At 39.2% G+C, this 24,236-nt stretch overlaps 1 protein-coding gene across 6 annotated transcripts in view; it reads right to left on the reverse strand.

The window, feature by feature from the left end:
• The window catches only part of TLN2 (talin 2), a 395,887-nt gene that overhangs the window by 138,750 nt on the left and 232,901 nt on the right, over positions 1–24,236 (reverse strand). For all 6 annotated transcript variants that reach the window (XM_064485544.1, XM_064485540.1, XM_064485542.1 and 3 more), the window contains 2 exons: positions 9,939–10,002; positions 8,810–8,914 (listed from right to left, as the gene is read on the reverse strand). In XM_064485544.1, the coding sequence (XP_064341614.1) occupies positions 8,810–8,914; positions 9,939–10,002 (169 nt within the window). The remainder of the gene's footprint in view (positions 1–8,809; positions 8,915–9,938; positions 10,003–24,236) is intronic.

Consider the following 24,236-nt stretch of genomic DNA (forward strand, 5'->3'; position numbering starts at 1 on the left):
AGGTCCAGAGGCAATAAGGCTCCTTCTGCCTCTCTGCATCTCGAATCTCAGTCCACCCCACAACTCTCCTTTCCAGCCTTCAACTACAGACACCAGCATCCTTTTATCCCCAGGAGAAGGCCAGGCAGGACCCAGGGAAGACCCGGGTCTCTCGTGCACAGGTACCCGCAGACTGTGGCTGCGATTCTGCCAGCGACACGGCCACGTCTCTCTTGAGGCAGTCCTCATTGGGTGGGTTTTGTTTTGAGGATGTGTCGAGCTCTAAAGGCAGGAGAACGTGGGTATTCAAGGAGAAGCAGGGTCCATGAACAAACCAGCCCCTCCTCTTCTGAGCACATCTCAACCGCTGCTCTGGGCTCAGCCCTGGCAGCTGGCTGCGATCAAGCCGGCTCTGCCTTGGGCCCTTCTCACAGGTGTGGATATACCGGCTGATTCTTACATCACCTGCGTCCTACATCAGATTCAGGCTTGGGTGGCGGGATGCCAGCGGGCTAAGCGTTTGGCGTGCTTTGGCTCCAGGCCTGACTTCAGCGTGGCCCAGCTGTGCTCACTAGAGCTCTGCACCAGCTCCTGCCGCAGCATGGGCTGGGGTGCTGTGCCGTGTCATCAGGATGCCCATTTCTTTTAAGGGCGTGGCAGCCACAGGATGGCTGCCTGAGAGCAAAACAGTGGTAAAGACCCTGCTCATTCGCCACTTCTCTCTGTAAAAACAACTGGCAATCCGTTTTGACTTAATTCACAATTCTGAGATGCTCTGAATGCCCTCTGTGATGTTTTTACAGTTCAGGGCAGAAGAGGGTCAGCTCCCCAGCTATCCCCCCAGGAATTAGGAAATTGTGAGGACGGTTAAGGAGCTGGGATAATTTAAAATTTATTAAATGTCCCTACATTCCAGGTACTATGTTTAATTACATACATTGGCTCACTTCATCTTTATTAGAGCTCTGTAAAGAATTATTCCCATTTTTTTCAGATGAAGAAACAGATTTAGGAAGGTTAAAGATGTCTCTCAAATTTATATGAGTTTCTGCTACTTCTTACATAAGCCATATTGCATCCAGAATTCTAGGCCAATCTTCCTGACTCCAACACGCAACACACTTTCTACTTTAACGATATAAAGTACAGTTGACCTTGAACAACATGGGTTTGAACAGTGCAGGTCCATCTATATGTAGGTTTTCAACAGTGAGCACTACACTATTACATGATCCATATTGGTTGAATCTACAAATGTGGAACCATCGATACAGGGGAATCGCAGATACAGAGGGCGGACTCTTAAGTTATACATAGATTTTCAACTGTGCAAAGGGTTGGCGCCTCCTAGCGCCCACAGTGTTCAAGGGTCAGCTGTACAATGCTCTGAATATTAGGCCAAAATATTCATTGATATAGAAGAAAATATGACAGAAGCACCTATAAACACATCAAACTAGTTCTATCTCTCCCTCTCTCCCTCCCCCCCATATATATATATAAAACCGATCTCAAGGCCATGTGGTATGATTATGTTCAATATCAATATTTATATTTTATAAATTATGATTTCATTGATTCATGTAATCTAGGATTTCTAATAGCCTACCCAAGTAGTAAATCAATCACTCACTTTAAACTCACTTCTTAAATTATGCCAATGAACTTCCTTCACGATTTAATGGTCTGTACAGGTTGGGGGGGTCTAGAGAAATCTGTTATTTATGCCTTTAAAACACATACTGTCTCTTACCCAAACAATTTTTTTGGATGTGTGCAATTCTGTGATTTCTTTTCATCATATATTCTAAATGGTTGTGTTTATTTACGCACACACAGGCTATTTCATGCTGTTGGTGTATGTCTTGTAAATTTGCTTCATCTATTCACTGAATTTAAAAATATACCTAAAAATTAAAATTATGTATATTGCTATAACATGTACAGGGATCTGAAAATTACAAAATGTTGATGAAAGAAATCAGAGGACCTAATACCATGTTCACAGGTTGAAAAACTCAACATAGTAAAGTTATCAACTCTCCCCAAATTGATCTATACATTCAGTGCAATTTCTATCAAAATCCCAGCTAAGTTTTTTATAGGTACAGACAAGCTTGTTCTAAAGTGCTCCTGGAAAGGAAAAGGACCTAAAATAGCTAATACAATTTTGAAAAAGAAGAAAAAAGTAAAGAGAATCATTCAACTTGATGTTAAGCCTCACTATATAGCTTAAGAGATCAGGACAGTGTGATATCAGTGGAAAGATGGACGCACAGATCAATAGAACAGGACAGAGAGCACAGAAACTATCAGCAGAAATGTATTCAAATGAACTGACAAGGATACGAAAACAATCCAATGGAGGAAGCATAGCCCTTTCAACAAACAGTGCTGGGAAACTGAACGTCCAGAGGCCAAAAAATGGAACACTGACCTAAACCTCATACCTTATACAAAACTAACTCAAAATGGACTATGGACCCAAATGTAAAATGTAAAACTATAAAACATTTAGAACTAAACACAGGAGAAAATTTCTGGAGCCTAGATTTAGACAGTGTTCTTAGATGTTAACACTTCAAACAAGAGCCATGAAAGGGAAAAATGATAACTAACACCCCTCATCAAAATTAAGAACATTTATTCCGTGAAAGACCTTGTTAAGAGGATGAAAAGACAAGCTACAGACCAGGAGAAAATATCTGCAAACCACATCTAACAAAGGACTTGAACCTAGAATACATGAAGAACTCTTAAAATTCAACAGTAAGAAAAAAGACTCTAACTAGAAAACTGGCAAAAAAACATGAACAGACCTTTCACTGAAGAGGATACACAGATGGCAAGTAAGCACATGAAAAGATGTTCAAAATCATTAGCCATCAGAGAAATGCAAATTAAAAATCACAATAAGATATTATAAAACACCTATCACAAAGGCTAAAATAAAAAACAATGATAACACCCAATGCTGGAGAGGATGATACGAAACTGGGTCACTCATACTTTGCTGGCAAGAATGTAAAATGATACAGTCACTGTGGAAAATAGTCTGCCAGTTTGTTATAGTGCTAAATGTGTTCTTACCATATGGTCCAGCAAGTGTACTCTTGGGCATTTATCCCAATGAGATGAACACCTACAATCACACAAAAACCTATACACAAATATTTACAGCAGCTTTATTCACAATAGCCACAGACTAGAAACAACCCAAATGTCTTTCAGTGGTGAATGGCTAAACCAATGAGTACTTTAATATCTTGGAATACTATTCAGCAATAAAAAGTGATAGATTACAGATTCACAGTGTGACTTGGATGGCTCTCAAGGGAATTGTACTAAATGAAAAAAAAAAATCTCAAACAGTTGTGTTTTTTATGATTCTATTTATGTAGCATTCTTGAAATAACAAAATTATTGAGATGGACAATAAGGGGTCAAGATCAGGGGAAAGGAGGAAGTATGGGAAGAACAGGAAGGTGTGGGAAGTATGTGTAGCCATAAAAGGGTAGCACAAGGTTTTCTTGATGGATTAGAGTCCTATATCTTGACTATAGCGGTGGTAACACAAATCTACTGTGTGAAGGAAGTGCATAGAACTAAACACACACACACAAACGAGTGCATATAGAGTAATGTCTATGAACTGTACCAATGTCGATCTCCTCAGTGTGATATTGTACTATATACAGTTCCACTGAGGGAAAGTTGATGAAAGGAAAATTCTCTGTATTATTATTTTTAACATTATTAAGGTGTATAATTTACATACCATACAATTCACCTGTTTAAAGGATATAATTCAATGGATTTTGGTATATTTATAGATATTTGCAACTATCACCACAGTCAATTTTAAAACATTTTCATCTTCTCTAAAAGAAATCCTATCCCTTTGCTCTCACTTGCCTATCCCTCCCCACGATCCTACCCATTCTTAAGCAACCACCAATCTACTTTCTATCTCCCCAGAGTTGCCTTTTCTGGACATTCTGTATCAGTGGAATCTTGTGACAAGCTTCTTTCACTTCACATAACACTCCCAAAATTCATCCTCGCTGTAGCATGGAGCAGTACATTTCATTTCTTTTTATGACCAAATAATATTGTGCCTTATGGACACACCACACTTTGTTCACCCGTTCATCAGCTGATGAACATTTGGGTTGTTTCCCCGTTTTGGCTAAATGCAGCTATACACTTTCACATACAAGTTTCTCTGTGAACATATGCTTCGAATTCTCCTGGGCACACATACCCAGGAGTGGAAATGCTGCGTCATGTGGTAACTCTGTTTAACATGTGAGGAACCACCAGACTATTATCTAAGGCTGCACTATCCCCGCCAGCAGTGTATGAAGGCTCCAGTTCCTCTACATCCTTACTCACACTTATTGCTCTGACTTTTTGATTCTCTGTATTGTTTTCATAACTTCCTGTGAATATATGATTATTTCAAAGTAAATAGTTAAAAATATGATTCCATATATCTCGTTAAAAGATACGCAATCACAAGAAGTGATTAGTTTTTTCATTTCCTAAATTTATGTTTTTAAAAAATGTTTACGCCTTACTGTACTTCCTAGAACTTCCAAAACAATGTTCAAGGCGCACTTGTTCTGAGTCCAATTTTTATAGATTTCTCCCTAGCATTTCTCTGTTAAGTAGGATACCGATGATAGGTTTAAAACATTCTATCATGCTGAAGAAGAACACTTCCATTCCAGCATTTTAAAGACATTTTTATAATGAGTAGGTGAATTTAATCAAACACCTTAGTGGCTTTAGATAAAATCATTTTACATCATGCCATCTTTTCCAGCTTTATTTGGACGCAATTGACACAGAACACTGTGTAAGTTAGGATGCACAATGTGATGACTTGATACATGTTTGCATTGAGAAGTAATTACCTAAATAAGGTTAACACAACTTTCACCTCACATAATTACCTTGTTTTGATTGTTACAATGAGAATATTTAAGATTTACTCCCTTAGCAAATCTCAAGTATATACTACAGTATTGTTAACTATAGTCACCATGCTGTACTTTATCCTCAGAAGGTATTCTTAAAACTCCAAGTCTGTGTGCTTTGACCACCATCTCATGACCCCCCACCCCAGCAACCACTCATCGACTCCATTTCTGTGAGATAGGCTTTTGAAAATTCCACATATAAGTCAGAGCAGAAATGGCAGGAATTCCTCTCTAACAGTTGAATAATTTTCCACTGTATTTACCTACCACATTTTCTTTATTCATCTGCTGATGGACAGTTAGACTGTTTCCATGTCTTGGCTATTATAATCATGGTGAAAAGAACATGGAAGTACAGATATTTCTTCAAGATCGTGATTTCATTTCCTTTGGATTTATACCCAGAGGTGAGATTGCCAGATCATATGGTAGTTCTATTTTTCAATTCTTGAGAGTCCTCCACACTGTTTTCCATAGTGGCTGCAAGAATTCACATTTCTACTAACAGTGCACAAAGTTTTCTCCGCATCCTTGGTAACATCTGTTATCTCTTTTGTCTTTTTTATTAAAAAGGTATGAGGTGATATCTCACTGTGGTTTTGATTTGCATTTCCCTGATGTTTGGTGATGTTGAACACCTTTTCCTGTGCTTGTTGACCATCTGAATATTCTCTTTGGGAAAATGTCTACTAATGTCCTTTGATCATTTTTTAATTGGATGATTATTTTTATTATTATTATTATTATTATTATTATTATTATTATTATTATTATTATCATTATTATTATTACTATTATTATTGCTATGGAGTTATAAAAGTTGCTTATATATTTTGGATATTAACCCCTTACCAAATATATGGTTTACAATCATTTTCTCCCATTCTCTAGGTTGTCTTTTTCCTTTGTGACTGTTTTTGATGTGCACAAGCTTTTCAGTTTGATGTAGCCTGACTTGTTTATTTTTTGTTGTTGTTGTTGCTTGTGCTTTTGATGTCATATCCAAAAACTCATTGCCTAGAACCATGTCAAGGAATTTATCACCAATGTTTTGTTCTAACAGTTTTATGGTTTTGGGTCTTACGCTTAAGTCCTTAATCCATTTTGAGTTAATTTTTGTGAGTGGTGTAAGTTTCATTGAATCTATAGATGGTTTTGAATAGTATGGACATTTTAACAATAACTTCTAATCCATGAACAGAGGATATCTGTCCATTTGTTTGTGTCTTCTTCAATTTCTTTCATCACTTTCTTAATGTTTTTAGCATATATATCTTTCACTTCCTTGGCTAAATTTATTCCTAGGTATTTTATTATTTGTGATGCTATTGTAAGTGGTATGGTTTTCTACATTCTCTTTCCAGACAGTTGAATGTATATGATGTCCTATTTGACCTGTTGATCTGATTTACCAGGCTCATCAATTCTTAACATTGCAATATTCCTAAATTCCCAGCTTACTACTTTTAAAGTAGGGCAAACTATGGTCAAGTAAACTCTACCAAAATCAGTTTAAAAATAAAATGTATACTACACAGGACCAGTGAACAAAAAATGTAAGTGGGCACTGTGTGCACTTTTATCAAGTGACAAAAAATAAAGGAATGAAAAATTTGAATGTCTAATATGTATGTGAAAGTTGTCAGGGCTCCCTACCCTCTGACCCTGGCCTTCCTTCAAAGAGATGTAATTTTTAAAAAATAAATAAAAAGGAAGAAAGGAAGGGAAAAAGGTAAGAAGGAAGGAAATTTGTATTACTTTCTTACTTTGCCTTAAACACTTGTGTAAAAGAAGAGTTTTCATTTGACCAAACTTGCCAGACCTCGTACAGCCGGAAGATCCGTGCTCTAGCTCTGATTATCCTACCAGCCGTGGACAGATTCTTCCCAGGCTCTCAATCATCTTCAGAGAACAAATTCCATTTTTCTGGTAGTTGCTATTCCATTTCTCTTCTTAATAACATGTAGCTTGCTGTGTGTTACGTATTTTCCTAAATTTACTGACTATATGCACATCACTGAAACTCTGTGTGAAGTCTGTTGGTATTAATGGAAAACAATATGAATTCAAGAGATAAATTTCATACATGAAGGGCCAAAGAAAAACTCATAAAAAAAAAAAACCCAACACATGGAAACCGATGCCAGTATCATTGGAGATGCTGAAAAATATTTAGTCTTTGTGAAGTGTTAGAGCTCATCAGAATAGTAAATATAAAGTATTTTTTTATTCTAAAACAAGCAGATCTTGTGGGTGGGGGTATAGCTCAGTGGTAGAGCGTGTTCTTAGCATGCGTGAGGTCCTGGGTTCAATCTCCAGTACTTCTGTTTAAAAAAGAAAGAAAGGTATTTTTAAAAAACCCCAAAAGACAATCGGATCTCACCATGTCCTTGTGGTGGGGTGGGGGAGGTAGGAAGATGGTGAAAACATCCCAAATGGGGTCACTCTAGCTAAGAGGCTGGGGATACAGGCTTTAAAAGAGAGACTTGAATTCAAGTCCCAGTATCTCCAGTTACCAGGCTTATGACCTCAGCTGAGTCATTTGATCTTTCTGAGCCTCTTTTCTCATTTATAAAAGGAAGACAATAGTAGTAGTTCTGCCATTGGGGTGCTGACAGATTTGAATAAGAGACACCTTATATGCATAATTGTTTACTAAATGGGAAACAATGATTAGTAATGGGAAATGGAGTCCTTATCTAGAATATCATCAGCAGCACCATTCAAAAATTAATAGTTTAAAACTCACACTAAGTATGAAAAACTCAATTTCTATTTTTTTTTTTTAAACCAAGTGATTCACTTCTGCTTTCTTTATTTGCAAAGGTCCCAGCATTTTCAGGTATAAAACAGAGCAGTTTGAAGAAACGAATCAGCACGAAGCATACGCCTCTTTTCCGTGTAACATCTCTCTTCATCCTTGCCCCAAATGAAGTTGCTTCCTCCAATGAGGAGTGGACTTAAGAAAATCACCTCTATCGCCAAACATTCTAGTGCACAGCATAACTTCCTTGCGTTCCAGTTCTTTTTTGGCTGTGTGGAAAGAAACCTCCTTAAACCACTCTGCCCCTGGCTTTCCAGCTTTGGTCCCTAGAAGCAGCTGCAACACAGCTGGTTACACTCCCTTGTGTCTCAAGCAGCCCAAGACACCTCATCACACGGTGGAGCTTTCTCCAGGGCCAAGGGCAAGAGACGGGAGACCCGGAGTCACGGCACAGCAAGTGGAAATCGTGAAACGCGTCAGATGGAGGACTAAACTAGAGGATGTGAGGTCAGGATGTTGAAACGGGGAAGGAAGCCGCTGGGAGGGTTTCTTAGTTGACTCCAGAACACGCCTTCTGCTTGCTCACAGGTTGGATTTCAAACACCCACCTCTGTCCTTCCAGCAGGAAGACAAACAATTCCCACGAAAACAGATGTGAAGGCCACAGAAAACCCCAAGACCCATCTGAAAGGATGCAAATGAGATGCCTACTGTAAAGACCACAGGAATTTGATCTGGTCTACAGTGGCCAACGACCTTCGCTTAGGCTGGGGCACTCCTGGTGATCTTCAGTGAAACATTCTTAGGGGAAAGTGCCAGCAAGTAAAAGGAGAGGCACTCCTCCGTGACTTCACCACAGTGACCGAGAGCAGTGCCAGGACACCGCTATCCCGAGGCCTGCAGGGAACCAGGCTCACTCACCAGCCTCACGCCTGTCCCACAGCTCAACTCAGGTCACCACTGGCCAGATGCTACATCTGCAAATGCTAGGGGGCTAGGGACGACACACCAAGCTTAGCAGCAAACAATTCAACAGAAGAGGTGGCAGAGGCAAACACCCTCTCCACCACGCCCAACTTACCTTCACCAAGAAGAAGGACACACCGTATGTCCGCAGGGACCGGGCGAGTTTGACGTACTTGACCTTGGCTTCTATTTCGCTCATCTCTCCACAGTTCTTGTGCTCCTACAAAAGTGACAGTGGCAGGGACCAGTTACTGCAGCTCGGCCAGCAGGTGGACATGTTGAGAAGTACTTACTATACATGGAGCCTCTACATTAAGGTTGGAGATTTTTTCAGAGACCTTCCCACGATACGTGTTGCTGCTGACCAAGAGTCAGAGCACACAGAAAGCTCTAATGCAGGGCTTCTTAACTAGAATTTGAGTCCAAATTCCCTACAGATTTCATAATTATATGCAACAATTCATGTATGTGCAGCGTGGCAAGAACAAGGTCCATAATTATAATCTAATATTCAAAGGGCTCCATGTCCCAAAAGGTTCAGGACGAACACTTTAAATGAGAACTAGAAAAATGTTCTTGTCCTGAGAGGCATCATTCTAACATCCACGCAAAGGATTAAGTTCTCCAAAGAGCAGGATAAATAAATGTCAGAACATCTCAGTGTTTGAAAACCATAATGGATAAAAAGATCTATTTTATACTCAAGAAATTTATATATTTCAACTTATATTTACATTTCAATACTAAAGAAGACTTTGATATTTTGAATTCACTAGAGTGATTATTTCATGGCAAAGTTGATAACAGGACTTCTCTTACTGGTTGCCTAGAATAGATAACTCTCTATTTTAGAATAAACTTGGATTTTAAAGAGACACCAGTTCTCAAATTCTGAGGTTCAAAAAACAAATCTCAGGATAAAAAAACTTCTTGTAGCTTCTTCCTCAGTGCATTTTAATGGCAAATCACCTTGTTTCAATGCTTCCAAGATTATGTCTTTGAAATTAAATATACGCACATTTTTCTCAGAAGGGCTAAGTAACCTTTAGCAAGAAGGTATGGATTAAGAAAACAAATCTGCTCCAAGCAGAACTGTCAGCTTCTTTACTCTTGAGTCACTAATCATTTATTATATAAGCAGAGTATATACACAGGGTACGAAACTGTCACGAGCAGAGGCCCCTCTTGTCCTAATAAATGAAGAAAGGAAGTGAGAATGACCAAGTTTTATACGTTTCCAATACCTGAAATATTCTCTTTTCAGCTCCTCTCTGCTTGATGTATTCTTTGGGCAGGAATTCCTTCAGACTGAGGGAGAGAGAATCAAAAAAGGTAAGGCATTTCTCATACACTATGATGAGATGGAAAGAAAAGAGGCTTTTTGTAAAAAACTCACAATGAAGTCACAAACTCTCAGTATTTTATGGTCTAATTAATAAGAGCCACATCCCACAGTGCACTTAAATAGGACCCAAATATAAAAAACCAGGCTGATAAAAAGGGTCAATCTGACATAGTTAAAGAAGAAAGAACATCTGACATATATTGTAGAACGACAAAGCAAAGCGCCCAAGAGTGTAGAGTACGCTATCCTTTGTGATAAATGGAGGGAAATATCCATTTTATACTGTCAATATGTATTTTTAGAACAACAGAAGGATAAATGTAGTACTAATAGGAATGACTCTTCCTGGAAAGAAGGAAAAAGCAGAGAGAAGGGAACAGGGATGGAAATGACATCAAGGGATAACCAACGGCCAAATATGTGGTGATCTTTTAAACCTCATACAGAAGAAGAGAAAACAGTATAATGAACCCACTGCCCAGCTTCAACAATTGTAACTCATGGCTGTTCATGACTCATGTGCCCCCTCACCCACATCCCCTCTCCTGGATTATTTTGAAGCAAATTGCAGATATCATACATAATTAATTTCACATGAGGGGCAATTTGAGCATCAGAAAAAATGATGACTCCAATGGGTAAAAACACAGATATATAAAATTCACTATATATATATAAGATTCAATAAAGATTCTTTGACATAATTATTGGTCACCTTAAGAGGTTGCTAGGGCACCAACTCATACTGAAACTGATAAAGAAACAAAGCTAATAAATGCAGAAGGAATAATACAAGTCCAAAATCATCATTTTACAATTCTTAATGAAATAGTCAATAGATCAAAACAAGCATGAGTGACTGCTAAAACCAGTAAGTGACAAGTTAATGGGGAACTTTGTAAGAGATGGATCAGTCTGATCTAAACCCACTGATCGATTTTAGTATTAATCAAAGTGGGATAACCACACAACATACACCTTCTGACTAATATAACAGGAAGTATACGGTACGACCTAGGAAGTACTCTTGGAAATAAATTTAAAAATAAGTAAATATATAATTGAAGAGGAATTTCATTAAGTTTCTAGATATAAATATTAGTTCACAAAAAGAGAGCTGGAGGAACATGGTAAGGGACACTACCAGGATACAGTGAGCCAAATCCCAACATGGTAAATTCTATAAAAATAACCCAGCTTCTTCACAAATAAATGGCTTGATGGTGGAGGTGAACAAGAGGACACACAAACAGATTTAAAAAGTTTTAAGAAACATATTTATCACAAAGCTACGGTAACAAAGATGGTGTCCTACTGCCATAAGACTAGACATGGAGGTCAATGGAATAGAACTGAGAGTCCAGAAATTAACCCTTACCTTTACAGAAAACTGATTTTCAACAAGGGTGGGGAGAAACGTCAGTGGGAAAAAGAGTCTTTTTTAACAAATGGTGCTGAGACAACTGGATACGCACATGCAAAACAATGAAGTTGGACCTCCAACCTCATACCAAACATACAAATTAACTCAAAATGGATCCAGACCTAAATGGAAGAGCTAAAACTTTAATACTTTTTGAAGAAAACGTAGGAGTAAATTTGTATGACCTTGGGTCAGGCAAAGAGTTTTAAGATACAAAAGCACATGCAGCAAAAGGAAAAATAAGTTGGACTACAGCAAAATAAAACAGCTTGAACTACAAATGAAACCATTAAGAAAGTGAAGAGGTAATCCACAGAATGGGAGAAAATATTTGCAAATTATGTATCTGATAAGGGACCTGTATCCAGAACATATAAAATCTCTCACAACGAAAGATTTAAAAAAAAAAATTAAAAAATGGTCATAGGATCTGAATAGACATTTCTCCAAAGAAGATATAAAAACAGCCAAAAGCGCTTGAAAGTGTTCCCAAACAGCCATCAGGGAAACAAAGAAAAACCGCAGTACGACAGATACCACTGCACATCCACTGGGCTGCTACAACACAAAGGACAGACAACACGGGGTGCTGGTGAGGGTGCGGGGGGACTGGAACCTCCACACACTGCCGGTGGGAATGCAAAATGGCGCAGCTGTGGTGGATGACAATTTGGTAGTTCCTGAAAATGTTCAACAGCAGTTCTGCTCCCAGGCATGTGTCCAGGAAAAGTGAAAAACTCTGTCCACGTAAACACTTGTACGTGAACGTACACAGTAGTATTATTCATAATAGTCAAAAGATAGAAACAACTCAAATGTCCATCAAGTGATGAATGGATGAATAAGACGTAGTTTAGTCATACAATGCAACATTATTTGGCAGTGAAAGGGAATGAAGTATGATGCAACAACATGGAAACACAGTGCTACGTGAAAGGAATCCAATCGCAAAGGACCACAAGTTGTATGATTCTATTTAAATGAAATGTCCAGAACAGGCAAATCTATAGCGACAGAAAGGATCAGACGTTGCAAAGGCTGAGGGAAGGTTGAGGGGGAACCGGGCAGTGACTGTGCAGGACACAGGCTTTATTTTAGGAGGGACACAAATGTTCTAAAATTAGATTGGGGTAATGGCTGTATAGACTTATGAATACACTTAAGAAAAAACACTGAATCGTACATTTTAAATGGGTCAGTGGTGTGGTATGTAAACTCTATCTCAAACATTTTTTTCTATGAAAAAGAAACAGCAGTCACTGTAGGTCTTGTTGATACGAACTTAGTATAAACAAGGGGCAGGGGAGGAGCTAACACAGACTGGGTATTAGACGATGTTAGAGAATTGTTGCTAAGTTTGTCTAGTGTTAGGTTGGATCTGCGGTTAGGCAGGTTTTAAATTATTTAAAAATTTTTAATTGTCAGAAGAACATACTGAAGTACTTATGGGTGAAACGGTATGCCGTCTTGGATTTGCTTTACAACACTCCAGCCAAAAAGGGGGCGGGGGTAGGCCCAGGCTCTGGCTATATTAAGACGTGAATAATGATGTCTCGTCAACCTGCAGACTACCTCTGCAGACAAAAATTTTGAGTGCATTTTCTGGAATTTTAGGGATCTAGGTTTGAGCGCCAGCAGAACACTCTGGCCTTATCAAGAGACCCCCAAGTCAGTCAGCAGGAGGGGATCTAAGAAGTATCCAGGCAACAGCACCTGAGATGTTACAACTATTGTTCAGCAACTTCGGGGACACACACATGTGACTGAGAGGGGACTGGGAGGCACTCATGTCACCGAAGAGGAAGCTGAGTCACAGAGAGGTGAAGTGACTTAGCTGAGGTCACAGGACCTGTGGGGAGCAGGGAGCCTCTGACCTCCAGACCAAGAGTGGAGCCACCTGAGCACACAGCTGTCTCAGGCTTCCCCCAGGAGCACACTTAAAATGACAATGAGGTAGCGTCACGGGGGCCACTGCCAGGGGCCTCTGGACAGGAGCTCCCACGCCATCAATAAAGGAGACCGGGCATAGGTTACCTAAAGCACCCCAAAAGGGCCCCAGGCCAAAGCCCCTCAGAACAATGACCGTTACTAGAAGAACAGCGGATGGCGGTGCCCAGTGGCCAGGCCACAGTAGAATATGTTGGGCATTTACGGTGACAGAGTTCTGTGTGGCTCAGCCTCTGCAAACTAACCCTCCCATTCTTTGGTGGGGACAGGACCAGCAGGTACAGGAAACAACTTCCAGAAGCTTGCACGAGACCCTTGATGTTGCAAGAGTCAATCTAGGGGGGGTTTATTGAAAGGTATTTTCAAATAAGAAGTGTGTATGTATGTGTGTGTGTGTGTGTGTGTGCACACATGTGTTTGTGTGTATGTTTGCGTGTGGAGTGTATTTTTCCCCAGTAAATCAACAAAGTGCACGGTGTCAGCATGAGGCTGGCAGGAGCGGGCAGCCTGTCATCAATGCCTGGCAGCCGGCGGTGCGGCAGTTCCAGCTCAGTTGCTTTTATGATTACCAAACCCGGGTACGGCAGGCTCTCAAGCATCTGGGGCAGGCATACGAGCGCAATCTGTCAGCCCTCTCTGAGAAAATGGGTCAGACTGTCAACCCTGATTGGAAACTTTTCTCCTAATTAAGCAAGCTCTGGCTAAACAAAAGTCCCTCCCACTGTCTCCTTAAATAGCCCCACCTTAAAAGGGCAGCCTCCAAACCCTCTGCCAGCCTCGGCAGCCTCGTCCTTTCTGAGTACGGTCATCTCAGGCACTCCATTTCTCTAAGACGGCAGACTAGTCAAATTTCTCCTCACACCCTACGGCCCACGAGAGCGTGAGATCTGCAGCCAGCAGACCCTTCTCTCCTGAGCTGCACCTGTGCTCTGGCCAAGTCGGCCGTGTTTCTTCCCCAAGCCTGCTGCTGGCCACATGTCACGTGATCGTGCAACAAACCAATGTAGCCCACAAACTGCTAAAATGGTACAAAGGGGAGCTGCAGAATACTTCCTAAACGTAGATATTTACAAAAAGCTATTAAATGAGATACAAGCGAGACACATGTGAAATACTGAAGAGAAAAAAATCTTGAATTTGTAAAAATATTCTGTCCTCAGATTGCTTCATGAGTGCCTTTATGTTCTCTAGTAGATGATGTCATTCATATAAGATAATGTCTGTGTAACACCCAACCAGGTGACCCACACAAAGGAAAATCCTTGGTCATGTATCTAAAGACTGGCAAATGAGTGCCTAAGTTGAAAGTTTAAATATAAGATTTCAGAGAGGTAATATAGATTCTGTATTTTTTTTTTAATGATTTTTCGGATTATCCAACCAACAGTAAACCATGCTGATAGAGGGTTTTCCACCTACTAACGGTGGCTGTTTATTGAAAGTCAAATACCAAATACTGTTTCAGGTGTTTTATATGCATAGATAGAGAAATTACATCCTGACAAAAGGTCTTGGAAGAAAATATCCCACCTTATATGTGGAGCATGAGGCTCAGTGACATTAAGTAAGTAACTCACAGTCACAGCCAACAACTGAAGCCTCCACCGTGGGCTCCAGAAATCATGATCTTAGCCACTCAGCACCCCGGTCCCTCCAAGTCAGCCTTTAGTCAAAAGACAAACCACGTGATCAGTATTGGAGACCCTTCAGACAAAGAGAGGAATAAAATAGCAGAAACACTCAGATGATGATAACAATGACCACAGTGGTGGCAGTCAGTTTTCTTAGAGACACCCAGAACCAATGAATGAAGGAAGGGGAGTTTAACAAACACACCTGGCGGGGCAGGGTCTGGATTCAAATCTAGGTGTTCACTTAAAACTTGACTTTCTTAAGATACAATGTAAGCTGCTTCTGCAAGTAATTCCAAAAGAGCTGTTCTAAAGATGTTCTCTGTTCCGGCAGTAAGTACACAGGTGCATGGGAGGCAGCCATGATTTGGGGAAATGGTAACTGCTTCTCCTCTGTCCCAGAACTGTCACCAAGTAGCTGCATGACCACGGGCAACTCACCACTTCTCTAAGCTGGTCTTTCCACCTAAAAGGAAATAGGGTTCCTACCTACGAGTGTTATTGCTCAAATGAACTGAAAACAGCGGCTGTCCCCTCATTTCTTGGGAATGACGGCATCAATACGAATATACAAACAGCAGTGGAATGTCTGAGTGCCTATCTGGCACCATGTGGAGAAATAAAGGGGAGGGAAGGTACGCAGGTGCGGCAGGGACAGTGTCACCCAAAGGGCACTGGAACACCCAGGCTTCCTGAGCCCAACCTTTATGGTGAATCATCAACGACTAACAGTAACATCTCAAGTTTGTTGGCACACGAAGTTCTCAAAGTGTGGTACCAGGACCAGCAGCATCAGCACCACCTGGGAACCTGTCAGACGTGCCAATTTTCAGGCTCCGCCCCAGCCGTGCTGAATAAGAGGGTCTGGAGGGTAAGTCCCAGCAGTGTGTTTTAACAAGGCATCTAGATGATTCTGACATACACTGCAGTTGCAGAACCACTGGCACAGGGGGCTGCAAAGCTCAAAAGCTGGAGTCAGAGACAAGAGATTTAAATCCAGACTCTAAGATGAAAGAGGCTGCGGCTTGGAGCACTGGTCAAGTTCTGGTTAACGGAGGTGATGACGTAGGTGGAAGAAAGCACTGGTTGAGTTGGGACATGGTTATGGAGGCAAGAAGTGGAGAGTGAAGACAGCATGGGAGAAGCACAGGAAAGGGTCTGAGGACCTATCTCAGCCCCACAGCACTTCTATGCTCCTGCACCATCCCCAGCAGCCTTCAGTGTAACAAGGGGAAATCGCCCAGAGGCTCAGAGACAGCTCAGGGCTGGGCAAACTCAGAGGTCCCTGGTTTGAAAGTTCTGGAGCCTGAAAGTAGTTAGTGGGGGGAGACACCAGCCTTAGGAGGCTGCTGCCAGGGGGAGACAGTGAAGCCCCCACTGAATGTCATCACCACCCCGAACTGCTAGGAGCCCTCCAGGCTGTCGGGAGCATGGGGCAGAAGTGAACAGCAGAGAACCTCGGTGGGGTGAGGTGTGTATGTTGCGGGGTGTGGTGAGGAATAGGAGGTAAGTCAGAGCTGGTGAAAAACAAAAGCTGAAACACTTGCTTCATGGTTAGACTGAAAACAAAACCTACAGCCAAGTAATTCTGACAAAAGCACACAGAAGACCAGTTCCAAAGCAGGAATATGTGTTTGAACAGACGCCAAGAGAAAAACTGACTTAAGACTTCCTACTGTGTCAAAAAGCTTTGCTTGTTGACAGAGAATTATCTTGAGTTTGTGAGGAAAATTTTCCACATCTACTCTTGAACTCTTCCTCAGAGAGTTATACCCTGGGTCGCCCTCTTTTCTCAGTGAAATATTTCTGAGGAACGTGCAAACAGGATGAGGGAGGCTTCCTCAGCCTGCGACCTCCCTGCCTGCCTGCGCCCGACCACTGGACCACTTCCTGCAGCACACAGTCATGGACCCTCTTCATCTGACCCCCAAGGCCGATAACCTTGCCTTTACCACATGGTATATAACCCATCTCAGTGAATGCAAGCTTTTATTACCTCACACACAGACTATTGCTACTGTCTTCTTAAAAGCCACATTAACTGTGAAAAACATCTGAAATATAAAGACAAGGCTAGACCTCAATTTATATACCTACCATCAAGGATAAACACACGGTAACATGTTGTTATATTTGCTTTACAAGTGCGATTTCTCTTTCTGTTTTTAAAGGACTAGAGATTGCAGATTTAGCTGAAGTCCCATACCATCTTTCTTTCTCTCCCCAATGGTAGTCACTTTCTTCAAGTTTATTTCCACACATATTTTATCACGTGCCTACATCTCCTTGCATCTATCAACAATATATTCTCTTTCTCTTCGTATTTTTGTTTTTACTTTTAAAAAAATTTTTATTGAAGTACAGTCAATTACAATGTGTCAATTTCTGGTGTACAGCACAATGTCCCAGTCACGCATATACGTACATATATTTCTCTTTGTATTTTTAAATTCAACAGATCCGTATTCTAAAATGTCGTTTCCTCTGTAAAGTACTTTGGTGTCTTTGTACATTTAAATTTGTGCGCATGTGATAAACATGAAATGCTGTATCCTCATTGATTTTTCCATTCTGGATTACTTATGAGGCTGAATATTCTTCCCTACCTTTGTAAGTCAGTGGAATTTCCTTTTCTCTAAGTGCGTATCTGCTATCCTGATCTTTTTTTCTTATGAGATTTTATTTCTTTTTAAGTATTTTCTGGATATTAATTTGTTCTTGGCAGTATGCATTGCAAACATGGAAATTTCTTTTTTTCACTCTTTATTTGGTAACATCTTTTGCCTAATATTTTTATTTTACTTCAGGAAAGTTCCTCAACCTCTTACATCACCTTACATCAGTAAAAGTGTTTTAATTACTATTGCTTTGTAAGAAATTGGGATAATTGTGTGAGTCCTCCATATAATATTCTTCATATCTTCTCAAATATACACACAATTTTCTTGACACACCGCAGGTGAGTACCACTGCTGTCTGGACCTACGTGGTGATGAGTTGCTGTCATGTATTGATCTTTTTTCTAGAGATGGTGTTTTCTTTTAGTAGTTCTAATAAGTTTCTCCATAGACTGAGTGAATTATCTGTGTAGATAAACCTATGACTTGCAACTAATGACAGTTTCACTTTTCTAATCCTGAAATCATTTCTTTTTCCTTTCCTTATGGTGTAACTTACATATTACTTTTTTTCCATTGAAGTAGTCAGTTTACAACATTGTGTCAGTTTCTGGTGTATAGCATAACAGTTTAGTCACACATACACACACATACATTCGTTTTTGTGTTCCTATTCATCATAGGTTACTACGTACGTATTACTTATTATCTGCCTCTCTGCACTAGAATACAAGTTCCATGAGGGCAGGAATGCTTTACTGTGCCTTTCATTGCTGGATACTCCCTGTCTAGTGCCTACTGTGTAGAAGATGTCCAATAAATTATTTGTTGAACAAATGAATTTTGAATTCCCAGAAGAAACCAATTATAATTCGCAGTTATATATAAACTTGTCATGTCGGACTTTGCTAATGTTTTGCCAACTTTAGGGAAGGTCTCTGTATTGAGTTTAAAAGTTTTACATGGTCTATATTCAATTTTGGTATCTTGATTTTCTGCTAGTTCCAAGTTAAGGTGAGGAGTGCTTTTTTTTTTCTCGTTCTGTTCTCTGAAAAAACCTGGGCCTAGTTTTTGTTTTGTTGTTTTTTTTTGACGGGTGTATTTTAAACTCAGAAGATTATTTCTTTCAAGACTGTAGATCTATACAGATTTTCCACTTACCCATTTTTACCTAGATTTCCCATTTTTTGGCTTCAAATTTTCATTTCATTCTCTTCTGATTTTTAAAATCTCTTTCCTAGAGTCCTGCCCCATTTTCATTACCAATAATGTTTATTTTTGTCTTTTTCTTCTTTTGTTTTACTTGATCAAATTTCTCAGAGATTTACATTTTTTATTAATTTTTGCAATGACGTAGTTGTGGGTTTTGCTAATTCTCCCCGTGACTTCTATTTCATTATCTTCTCTCGATTAAAACATTTTTTTCTTCTATTTGATCTTGTTTTACTTATCACTCCCTGAGGGTAAACTATTCCACTAAAATTGTGTATATCTGAAACTCTCCTTGTAATACTGTCTGTTTTTCCTTTTTATATTTTAAGCTCATGTTAGATGCATGTAAGCTCAGAATTAATATATCACCCTGGCAAATTAGTCCTACTATCTTTATAATGACCGTTCTTTGTCCTTACAGTCTATTCTGTGTGACATTAGATATATAGCTTCTCTGGCTTTGATTTAACTAGTTTCTTGGTACATCATTTTCTATGCCTTTACTTTAAACTTTCCTGTGTCCTTAAATTTTAAGTGTATTACAGAAATAGTATAGAGCTGAACTTTAAAAAAAAAATTCCTCCAATATGTGTATTAATTTCATCCTGTATTAACTTACAACTTTGATTTACTTACATTTGCTATGATGCCTAAGCTATTTAGAAGTATTTGTCAGATCTTAATTGACGTATTCTATTTACTGAACTTTATCTGGCTTTGTTTCCATAACCCACTCTGTACAACTACTACTGTATTGTCCAAGCTCTTTGCATCTCTTCTTCATCACCAGCCCCTCTCCCTGACACACACACACACAAACACACTCTGGTTTGAAAGTTATACAATCTATTTCTATTCTTTTAGGTACCAATCTTTCCCTGCATTTTATTATGAAAAATCTCAAACTCACAGAAGGTTGAAAGAATTATAGACTGAACACTCTATACCCATCAAGAGCTATCTTTAACTTTATCACATATACTTGACTTAAGATCTAAAGTTTACTGGTACATCTAATCTTCTTTGATACAACAAGGTCCATAGGAGGCTTTGTACCTTGATCGCGTTTTTTTTGTAACTGAAGTAAAGCTGATTCACAATATTCACCTTAAAATTTTTTTAAAGATTTTACTCCATGTACAGTTACTATGAATTATTGGCTATATTCCTTGTGCTGTACAATATACCCTTGTAGCTTATTTATGTACACGTAACAGTTTGTACCTCTTAATCCCCTACCCCTATCTTGACTCTGATCATTTCTTAAAGTTTTCTACCATGTTTTTAAGGGGACTAAAGTTAGCCATTTACAGTAGGTTTTGCTGTTCTCAATGTTGTAAGAGCTAATTCTTTAGATTTACTTTCTATTTTGCCAAATTCTTTGATTAACATTGCTTCTTGGGGGAGGGCATAATATTTCAGTGGTAGAGCGCATGCTTAACACACACGAGGTCCTGGGTTGAATCCCCAGTACCTCCATTAAAAAAAAATTACTTCTTGCACCACACTCTTGCCACCTTTCTAGAAACAATTATCATAACAGTCCCAAAGCCTGCACTGCAATTTTGAATTTTGGAATCCTAAATAGACTGTCCTTTATTGAAAATATAGTTAAAGGTACGATCTTGCTGAAATTAGAGCCACATTTTGGCTTTCCAAAATAACAATTTCATAGGTTTATTGCCAGACAGACTGTAGTCTCAAAAACAGGGAAGAATTAATTTATAATATCTCTGTGTTATCCTCCCTATACCTGGCACAACAGAACACACATATGAAGTCCTCATTGAGTCAACACCACACAGTATGCTTTCTGCAAGCGTATTCTGAACACAGGAGAGCATAAAGAATTTCCACGATTATTGGATTATGTTGTTTATACTTCATGCTCCGATAAAAACGTCCCTTCCTAGGACTCTTTGGAGATGACCTGAAGAAAAGTGTCACATAGGTAAAACACATCAGATTGGACTTGGGAGAAGTGGCCGTTTCCTGGCTTCCAGCTTCCTGGTTCTGCACCTTATTTTTTTCCCTGACTCTCTTGTACCTGTTTTCACCATCCATAGGGCAGATGGGGGACATTCAATAATCCTTAAACCCTTGAAGGCTCTGAAAATATTTTAGTCTCTGATTTTCATTCTAAATAAACACTTTCACCAAGGTGGCACTGACCCCAGAAATCATTAAAGGGTCTGCAGAAAGGAGAAAAAAAAAATCTCATAAAAAGGTCCAGAGTAACTGCCATATGATCCAGCAATCCCACTCCTCGGTGTGCATCCACAAAGACTGAAATCAGTGTCTTGAAGAGGTACCTGCACACCCATGTTCACTGCAGTATTATTCACAACAGTTAAGGTATGGAAACAACTTAAACATCTTTTGATGCATGAATGGGTAAAGAAAAAGAGTGGTAGGTATATACAATGAAATAGTATTCCACTGTAAGAAAAAAGGAAACCCTGCCATTTGTGACAACACAGATGAAACTGGTGCATAATATGCTAAGTGACAGAAGCCAGACAGAGAATGACAAATGCTATCTGGTATCACTTACGCGTGGATTTTTTTTAAAGCCAATTTCATGTTAACAGAAAATAAAATGGTGGTGTCCAGGGTCTGGGGGGAAAGTAAATGGGGGTCATGTAGATTAAAGAGTACAGATTTTTTAATTACAAGAAGAAGAAGAATCTAATGTACAGCATAGTATCTATAGTTAATAATACGGTACTAAGTACTTTAAAGTTGCTGAGTATTTAAGCATTCTCACCACATACAACCCCCAACTATGTGAGGTCATGGAGTAATCATTCTGTATGTATGTCAAATCGTCAAGTTGTATACTCTAAAAATATACAATTATAGTTGTCAATTATTCCCCAATTTTCAAAAAATTAAAAGAAATGTAATCATTAAACATGCCTCTATGTACCTCACCTACAATCTATGTGGCCACGGCCACAATCTCTGTCTGGCTTTAACTTCAACCAGGCTCTGTGACAAGTCCAATCTTCTATTAATTTTTTTTTCATTTTCTTTTTTAAAACTTTTATTCTATTGAGTTATAGTCAGTTTACAATGTTGTGTCAATTTCCAGTGTAGAGCACAATTTTTCAGTTATACATGAACATACATATATTCATTGTTACATTCTTTTCACTGCGATCTTTTTTTTTTTTTTTTTTTTTTTACTGAATTGTTCAAAGCTGACAGTATGTGTGAAAGGTAGATGGGGAAAAACATGAAGGCTGGCAAACACGGGCCAGCCACAGTCACCAGGGACAGCCCAGGCATCTTACTCTTGGATAGTCTCCGACTATCCAACGTCCAGTCAGGGAAATGTGATCTTGTTGCTTTGATTAAGAGGAGACTAATGTGCTCAGGAAGTTTTACCTGTGCAGTATGTGCAGTCAAATACACAGTTAAACATCTACACTGAATCAAAATGCCTCATTACCTACACTAGATTTGGCCTAATTAAAAAGTAAAACAAATTCATAAGAAAATTCATGCACTGCAATGTTCAGAGCAGCACTATTTACAATAGCCAAGACATGGAAACAACCTAAATGTCCACTGACAGATGACTGGATAAAGAAGTTGTGATATATTTACACAATGGAATACTACTCAGCCATAAAAAAGAATAAAATAATACCATTTGCAGCAATATGGATAGACCTGAAGACTGTCATTCTAAGTGAAATGGGCTGTAAAGAGAAGGAAAAATGCCATATGACATCATTTATATGAGAAATCTAAAAAATAATAACAACAATAATAAGGACACAAATGAACTACTTATTATTTGTAACTTAGATGATTGATTTCTTAAATATGTGTAAGCACATCTGACTGTCCTTTATGACTGGATTACCGCATTCTGTTGATTCTTATTTTGTAGTTGGCTTTATTGCTTTGATAGCTATGTAAGTTTAAAAAGCTAAAGCTCTAATCTGTTCTTAGAAACAAGAATCAGTACATATATGTAAACTAAAAAAAATGCGCAGTATACTGTATATGTGTATTTACATGCAATATAATGTGCATGTGAAGTCGAACTATAATAATTCTAATAAAACTGAAAAAGGAAAGGAAAGGAAAGAAAAAAAAAGAAAAGAAAAGAGAAAAGGATAGAAGAAAAGAAGAGAAGAGAAGAGAAGAAAAAAGAAAAAAAGAAAAGAAAAAAGAAAAGAAAAAAGAGAAGAAAAGAGAAAAGAAAAGAAAAGAAAAGAGAAAAGAAAAGAAAAGAAAAGAAAAGAGAAGAGAAGAGAAGAGAAGAGAAAAGAAAAGAAAAGAAAAGAAAAGAAAAGAAAAGAAAAGAAAAGAAAAGAAAAGAAAAGAAAAAGTAACTGCCACCAGGCATAAAAAGCTTGTTTTAATCTGGAATCTGAGTTAGGATCCACATAACATGAGAGGCAGGGGCTCCATGCCACCATCTCAGAAATAAGGAAAGTGAACACAACTGCTTCACCTTGGCTACCTCCCACTATTAAGAGAAGGGACATCTCTGATGCAGTGTAGGTGTGCACCATCCCACAGGCCCATAAACAGCAGGAGACAGTGTAAGAGAGATACCAACGCTCTGATGCTGTTTGTAACCCTCACACAAGCAGGCGGAGGTAAACCACATTCACTGTGACGCAGTAGACACAACCAGTGACACTAGAAGCGAGACGAAGACCCGTGCAATCACATTGTTAAGTGCTTTCCTAATTTGGGTGCATATTGGGAGACCAGTGAAAGGGGCAACTTTGCCCTCAGAGTAGGAATCTCTTTGTAAATGATGTACATCCCAGCGTGGAAGTCAGAAGCTACTTGCAGAAAAGTTCTACATAATTGTTAAGAAGCCACTTTTCCTCTCTCTGCTTCTTCTTCTGCATGCATAGCATTAAAATAGACTGCTGTCTTAATTCAAAAGGGGGCCCTGAGAATTATGTGTCCGAAAGCTCAAGAGAAAAGGCATGAATGAAATGACCAGGGTAGCATCATCGTAGGCACCCAATGAATGGCTCACATTCTCAGCAGGGCCACCCTGGCTTACAGTTACGAAATCCTAAAACTAAACATTTTATTTAAAATTTTGGACTTATAAATCTTCTCTTCATTTTCTCCTGTTCTTCATCAGTCACTCAAAGAAACAGAAACAAAATGCTTCCTCCCTCCAGGGCTTAATTAGTTCTTGGTGTTATCAATTTCCGTGGCCATAATCCACAGATTTATGACACCACATGTATCTGAGGAGCCAGCTGTGAGGGCAGAACACAGGAAGGTGAAACCACTATAAGGCAGTGTGCACATGGTTTTCGGAAAGGCGACTGGGGTGTCACAAAACAGAGAAAGGCAGGCTTTCGCGGCTCCTGCAGGGA

The sequence above is a fragment of the Camelus dromedarius genome, chromosome 5 (assembly GCF_036321535.1).
Source record: "Camelus dromedarius isolate mCamDro1 chromosome 5, mCamDro1.pat, whole genome shotgun sequence".
In the NCBI taxonomy this organism is placed as follows: domain Eukaryota; kingdom Metazoa; phylum Chordata; class Mammalia; order Artiodactyla; family Camelidae; genus Camelus; species Camelus dromedarius.